At 36.8% G+C, this 7,773-nt stretch overlaps 1 protein-coding gene across 3 annotated transcripts; it reads right to left on the bottom strand.

Moving 5' to 3' along the window:
- Positions 1-346: 346 nt before the first annotated feature.
- On the bottom strand, positions 347-7,362 carry LOC110026355 (pentatricopeptide repeat-containing protein At3g26782, mitochondrial). 3 transcript variants are annotated; one of them, XM_020727255.1, is made up of 3 exons: positions 6,417-7,362; positions 4,634-5,676; positions 347-539 (listed from the first exon to the last, which is right to left on the bottom strand). In XM_020727255.1, exons 1-3 carry the CDS (start codon positions 7,356-7,358, stop codon positions 521-523), a joined length of 2,004 nt encoding a protein of 667 aa, XP_020582914.1. In that variant the 5' UTR covers positions 7,359-7,362; the 3' UTR covers positions 347-520. The 3 variants fall into 3 exon arrangements, with proteins under 3 accessions (XP_020582914.1, XP_020582921.1, XP_020582931.1); XM_020727262.1 differs by lacking the exon at positions 347-539 and adding an exon at positions 3,378-3,432; XM_020727272.1 differs by lacking the exon at positions 347-539 and having other exon boundaries at positions 4,630-5,676.
- Positions 7,363-7,773: the final 411 nt, after the last annotated feature.

Genomic DNA, 7,773 nt, shown 5'->3' with positions numbered 1-7,773 from the left:
AAATGAAAATTTGCATATATTACATTGACCAACATATAGTCCTTATAAATATATAATTTGCAAAATAGTAATTGCAAAGGTATGTAAGAAAATAAACAGAGTGAATTTCATGTTTCATCATCAAAACAAAAAATTTTGCGAATTTTAAAGAAATAAGGAAAAAAAACGATTATCCAAGGCTTAGCATCAGAGCTTCAGAGCAATAACAATGGCAGAAAATAGTAATCCAACAAAATCAACAAAAAAATCAGAAAAAAATTCATAGTAAATCGATTAGAAACCAAAATATTATTAAGAAGAAAGATCTAAGCAGGAAAGTAGAGCTCAGACCATTTTCTGACAGTTTCTGAATACTGATTTAGGACAGATTGGAACAAAAATATGAACAGCTTTACAGAAATCAATTGAAGATGGAGAATTCTCAGTCTTTTTTGGCTTCCTTCTCCTTTGGCTTGCTTTGTTTGGTCTTCAAGAAGCAGAAGCAAGAACAGCATGGGCACTGAAACAGGAACTTCATCTCTCAGCTCTTCAGAATCTTGCTGAGGAACAAAAGAGGAAAAAATAATGCAGGATTACAGAGAGAATTGCATTCTTCCGACAGTCTCCCTCTCTCTCTCTCTTATATCTAGGTGCTTTTACATACTACCACCCAATTCTTATGTATTTACATATATAACTCCAAAACTTTTTTTTTTTTTTTTTTTTGTATTTATACCACGGAAAGCTTTCATATCACATAAAAAATACCACTGTTATGTATTGGTGATGAGTCATATATATGTAAAAATTGAAGTTTGGGTGTCAGATATGCTAATATATAAGAATTGAGAAGTATGCATCTAAATATTCCTTATAAGCAAGGGTCCTTTTTTCATTATTTCTTATCAAAGGAAAGATGCCCAAAGGAGTGCAGCATTGGGTGCAGTTAAGGTTAAATAATTAAAGTTTCTTTTCACTTTGCATATCTGCCCTTTTGAAGGTTGTGTTTGCCACTTGGAAAAGATTAGCCCTTCTAAGTTTGTTCTTTAGTAGGGTTTACTAGGTTGTGGGGGACATGAAGAAATTCATGCAACTTGATCATGTGAAAGTGACACACCTCACATGGCCAGATGAGAAAATGGGGGAGTGCTAGTGCCTGAAGCTTTTAAGCAAAGAAGAATTCAACATTTATACTCTATTATTGATTCACCGTCGTCATAAAATCTACAAATCGATCATTTAATCTTGATTTAAACATATAAATTAGAAAGTTTTAGAATCGACTTAATGATCATCCTAACTATATTTCCAGTGAATTTGTAGATGAAACAAAAAGTTTCAAAGAGAAACATAAAAGACACAACAAGTGCATTTATCTCAGTTCACATGATTCAAAATGAAGTATTCGACATGCGAATGAAAATTTCATGATACTATTTAATGGACCATAAGAACTTCAAATTTTATGTTCTTAGAGTAAAAGATGAGCATCTCAATTATAATAATTCAACAAGTCTAAAATTGTTTAATTATGATGTAAAGAATTTAAATGCATGAAGAATTATGATAGAGTGTTTGCAGATTTTAGTAAAAATCTTATAATACATACGTTTACATATATAATTCTTTGGTGTTTTAAACCTATGCATGAAAAGTTGTATTTCACTTTTATAACGTGATAATAGTACTACTTTTGATGTGATATTAAGTATAAATATAAGAGTTTAGGAGCGAGATACGTAAATACATAAAAGTAATGTGCTATGTAAAATGCCCCAACTTTTTTTATCTGGTTGTCTAATGACCTCTTTGAATTTGGAGAAACTCATAATTCCCAAAGCTAATTTCAGCACCTTAACACCAATAAAAAAATGAAGGAAAAATTCATAAAACTGACCCCAAATAATTGAGACAAAGCCGTGGCCATTCTTCTTGCTGATGTTGCTATTCGTCCTCCTTAACTCTAGTTACTTTGTCATCCAAGTCCCACTATTCATACTACAAATCAGCATTCCCTAATGTTCCATCAAGCATAATGAGTGGAAGAAAAAGGAGTTCAAAGATGAGGTCAGTTTGGTGATGGTACAAAGGTGGGCCATATTTAACATGATACATTAGTGATTGATACTGGATTTTGACATCCCAACCACCACATAAATGGGCCATGAAAAAGTCTGTGAGATACCATGGTACAGGCCTTTGCTTTTCCAGCATTTTTCCAGCCATTTAATGGCAGTCTAGCAAAGGCCCAGTAGTTTCTCCCATGCTGCTGAAAAGACTATCAAGGGAACAAAGCTGTATCAATTTTATTTTCTGCTTCTCTATTATTGAGACAGGGAGCTTTATTTCTTGGTCCCATGCCTTCAGGGAATTCACCCATGTCGTACCTCTTCTGGAGTTTGCAGTTATAACTCTTTCCCCATGAGCTTTATCTCAGGCTAGCTCCTTTTTGTCTCTGATGATCTTACGAAGCCCAGGCCTTGAAATATTTGATCTCCCATCAACGATCGACCCTCAAGCATACTTCGATCTTCGTGCTGATAGATTTTCATGATTCCTTTAATTGACAGTTCAATTTTGGTTCTTTGATGAAGGGTTCAAGCACAGCAGCCATGATCGTTGGAAGTTTAAGGGATTGTTTGGTAATGGATATAGTAAGTTTTGTAAATTTGGATTTACTAAATCCTGCCAACAGCAAGATTTAATAAATCAGGGATTTAAGGCAAAGCTGAAAAGAAATTGAAAAGAAACTAGGCTTACTAATTTCATGATTTTAAAGCTGATATTTTCTATCTGATATGATTTAAGCTAAACCTAATTTAAATATATTATTAGAGTATCAGATCCAAACGGATTTTCAAAACAAAAATCCTTATTTCCTCATACTATTTGTCACTTGGTACAAGAAAAATTATTTTAAGTAATTACATAAAAAATATATTGGCCAAAGCTGTAAAATGAGTGCTTTTATGAAATGATTATTAGTTTGGTTGGCAATCTCTTTCATTGCTTTTAAATCAGTATGTGTGGCTACTACTGTGGGATGGCTAAGATTAAGCAGAGCTCATGTTCAAGTTCTATTAGTTCCAAAAATGCAGCAGTTTGAACAAAACTTTAAGGCTTCATTATTAAGAAAAAGGTAAAAAAGGGCATTTATATCCATACCACACATTTACATAATTACATGTCTAACACCTAAATATTTACATGTATGTCGCTCAAATCCTTAGCATCACATCAAAAATACCACAATAATAGTCTATTTAAAGGCTAAATATACTTTTCCATGTATGGTTTTATGACACCAAGACATTATAAGTATAAATTATAAATTTTGGATGCTAGATACATAAATACACAAGAATTGTGTGATATGCATGTAAATTTACCTTTTTAACTTCAAAGGAAAGCTTGCATAGAATACTCTCTCCCCACAGCTATCCTTTTTAAGACCTTCATTTAATAAATACAAATTTTAGAGACATGTAATGATATTTTTATAGGTAATATTTTATGTAATTTGCGATGGATGATTGCGATGGATGATCATCAATTGAAAATTTTGCAACTTATGAATATTATACAAAGTATTATACATATAAGCCAAACTCAAACCCAAAAATCATGCTAAACTCGAATATCACTTTATGAGACATCTATAAATATTATATAGAGTGCTATTATCGTTTGATTTAATCATCTCTTGATTAAACAATGTCTTAGAGGACAGCTACAGAATCAATGTTTTTTTTTTAATTTACAATTCATTTTATTTTTTGGGTAAGTGAGCCTTAAGAACATTATTGTTAGCGTGGGTCGGTGTGATTTGGACATGCACCGGGTGGGACAAGAGGCCCCGACCAAGGAACATCAAATCAAACGTTTTATATAAAATATGGCATCAAAATGTAGGATTCCCTCAAAGCATATCAGCATATCAAGGAACAAGAAAAGAATAATTATTCATTCAAGCATCTACCAAACATTTCTTCCAGAGAATAAATTTTAGTTATAAGCTAAAAAAACTGCACAATTTTTACTGAGAAGTTTCAGTGAAATACAAAAAGACAAGCTAATGCTAACTTTCTTCCAAACAATAAAAAAAAAATTCTCTACCTTCCATTGTGTATGTTCAATTATATTAACTTACAGCAATGACTATTACATAAAAATTACAATGCTACTCAAGTTTGCTCTTCTCAAATAAAATAAAATAAAATAAATAATAATTCAGCTATAGTAAAACATTATTCTCCACAAAACTGAGCCGCATATTTACCTTTTTGTCAAAATGACCTGAAGGCCTGTTTGTATGCAGATTCAATCCTAAGCAACATTGTTGTTCTAAACAATTGTGCTGATAAGTAAATTGCTAAAATAATCTCCTTACTATTTACATAGAGCCATTTTTATCCTAGAGTCTATAAAAGTACCAAATTAGTCTCAAATTTCTTTAATCGGGGCTGAAACCATCTTCCTTTATAGAGTTTCAAACTATGTCAGTCCATATTAAATAAGTTTAGAGACTAAATTGACTAAATTAACACTTTTATGTACTCTGACACTCGAGTAACTACTGGTTCAGTGCAAAGAGTCAAAGAACTATTTTGACAATAAAACTCCATTAATAAAAAACAAACATTTCCACACTTACCAATAATCACCACAAGAGCACACCCCATCTCTAAAATGATGAAAGCGATGTGAATCTCTGACAACAATCTCCCTACCAACAATCTTCGCGATCAACTTAATCGCTGAGTGACAGTCACCACACACTCTCAAATTCTTAATAACTCTAATCATCGTCCCCGGCGGAGTGCTGATGATCGCGAACGCCACCGCCAACTTCTCACTATGCACCTTCAAAGCAGTCTCCTTCTCCTCCTCATCCACATCATGCAAAACTGAAGCAGTATCTGGAAGATAACCAACTTCCATCATTCTACCCCTCAGCTCCTCCAAGTACTTATAGATCTCTTCATGCCTTGGATGCCTCCTGTCACCTACTAAGAAACACTGAACAGTCCCCTTTAGCTCAACCAAGCTGTATCCAGGAGGCTTCACCAACCCCATTTTCTTCATCAGAGCCCTCATCCTCTGCACATCTCTCCATCTTCCCGCATCAGCGTAAATATTCGACAGAAGAACATAATACCCACAATTTCTCGGGTCGAGTTTGAATAACATATGTGCCGATATTTCGCCGAGCTCGACATTCTTATGAGTCTTGCATGAACTGAGGAGAGCTCCCCAGACCACACAGTCAGGCTTCACCTTCATCTGTTTGATCAGGCCGTAGGCTTCATCCAAACGACCGGCGCGGCCAAGAAGATCTACTATGCAGCCATAGTGCTCGACGCTGGGTTCAACATTGTAATCCCTTTTCATTGATTCGAACCAATGGCGGCCTTCGTCAACGAGGCCGGCATGGCTGCAGGAAGCGAGAACTGAGACGAAGGTGATCTGGTTTGGCTTGATACCAGAGGAGATCATCTCATTGAAGACATTTACAGCTTCACGGCCATGACCGTGCATGCCGTATCCAGCAACCATGGCTGACCATGACTTGATATTCTTTTCGCTGCCCAATCGGTTGAATGCTCTTCTTGCAGCATCAACACGGCCACACTTGCAGTACATGTCGACCACTGATGTGCCCACGTACACATTGTCCTCTAAGCCCATCCTAATCACCTGAATCAAGTTTGGAAATGAGTCAGTAACCTCGTTAAGTTATACAGAAACAGAGGACTGCTTTATCACCAGTAGGAGGAGAATCAATATTTGTGGAAGAAAGATTCAAGTTCTTTGAAAAGTTTGGAGCAATCTTATACAAGTTTGATGCTAAAAAGAAAGTAATGAGAACAAGAAAATTACAGTTTTGGGAATGTGGAGATCCTTATATAATCAAGCATAACTTCTAATGCCAAACATATATCCCAATTGTTTTTGGCTGTTTTGGTTTGATTGTTTAAGTTCCAGTCGATTATTGGTTGCAATTTTGACATTCTTTGTTTTTGGTTGGTTTGGAGGATCATTTAAGTCCAAGATATCTAACTTCATTGTCAATACTATATTTTGACTCATTCAAAATCAATACATAAATGGTCTAGCTATTTCATGAATCAAATCATTCAAACCAACCAAGCATTTAAGTGCATACCTCCCAATTATAATGTATTTACATATCTAACACCTAAACTTCACTTATCACATTTATACCACCCAAATCATTTATACCACATCAAGAATACCACCATTTTGGCTTCTAAAAAGTGAAAGACACATTTTCATGCTTATGTAAAGTAGCATATATGTAAAAAATAAAGTTTAGGAATCACATTTGTAAATAGATATGAATTAAATGGTATGTATGCAAATCTTCTTATCTGAAGATAGTAGATATAACAGAAAGAAATTCACAAGAAGCATACCTGATCATGGATGAACTTCCCAATCTGCAGAGCACCTGCATGGGCACAAGCCAGAAGCACCGCCGACAAAGTCACCGCATTGTGCCTCACTCTCCCTCCCCTCACCATATCTGAGTACAAATTCAGAGCCTCTGCAGATAATCCGTTCTGAGCATAAACAGCAATCATCGAATTCCATGAAACCACATCCCTGTCAGTCATATCATCAAACACCTTCCTTGCAAATCCCAGATTACAACTCTTCGCATAAGCATCCACCAAAGTGTTCCATACTCCCACATCTCCCAAGCCAATCTTCAGAACCAAACCGTGAAATCCCAAAACCGCTAATTTCTCAGAAAGCCTCGCGCAAGCCGACAAAACAGAGACTGCGGCGGCGGAGTCCACTTCCTCCGGTCCCTCCTCGGCCAAGAAATCACGAAACATCGATAGGGCATTCTGGGAGGCATTGTTGCTCACGTAGCCGGAGATCATGGCGGTCCAAAGGACAGTGTTCGGGTTGGGAGATTCGTCAAACACCTTGCGGGCGTCGTTGGGATGGCGGCACTTTGCGTACATGTGGACGAGGGAGGAGGCAACGAAGAGGTCAGGATGGAGACCTAGGCGGACTGCAAGGAGGTGAAGCTGGCGACCGGCCGAATTTGCTTCGAGGTCGGCAGCGGCAGTGAGAGCCGGCGGGAAGGAGGAGCGGTCGGGGGTGAGGTGGAGGCGGCGTAGGGAGGAGAAAGCACGGAGGGCGGAAATGGAGTCTCCATCGCGCGCGAGCTCGGCCATTGCGGAGTTCCATGATGAGACGGAGGTGCGGTCGACTGCGCGGGCGAAGTGGGCTGCTAGGGTTCCGGCGGCGGTGGTGGTTGGCGAAGAGGAGAAGGTTTTCTTAGGGGCAAAACGGGATAAGGGTAGAGTGGGAATAAGACTATTAAGCTCAATTGGGTTCCTCATTCCATGGCCATTGGTAGGTCAATACATCTAAATAAATAATAATACATATATTTAATTTTGTTTGCATGGGATGAATCATTTAAGGACTTGGCATTGTTTGTGAGTCCATACAACTCAAAAAATATCCTATTTCATAAGGAATATGTAAAGGAAGGTGATGTATGTCCTATTAGAGCTTGCGTTTCTCATTTTGATTTTTTTTTTATTTTTTCAGGATCCCCAGGTGATTAGGAATGGTTTAAACTTAAGATCTCTGGTTCTGTCATATAGAGAGAGAAAGAGAGAGAGAGAGAAAGAGTATTAAAAAAATATGACCATATTGGGTATATCATATCATTTCATCATAGACTAAAGATATCAAGGTTAAGAAGTTAATTCGCGGTAAGAATGAGAAGATTAAAAAAATATTAGCAAA

This window comes from Phalaenopsis equestris, unplaced genomic scaffold (genome assembly GCF_001263595.1).
Source record: "Phalaenopsis equestris unplaced genomic scaffold, ASM126359v1 Scaffold000002, whole genome shotgun sequence".
Lineage (NCBI taxonomy): Eukaryota > Viridiplantae > Streptophyta > Magnoliopsida > Asparagales > Orchidaceae > Phalaenopsis > Phalaenopsis equestris.
The sequence above is the reverse complement of the archived record's forward strand: the minus strand, read 5'-3'. Positions and strand labels throughout refer to the sequence as shown.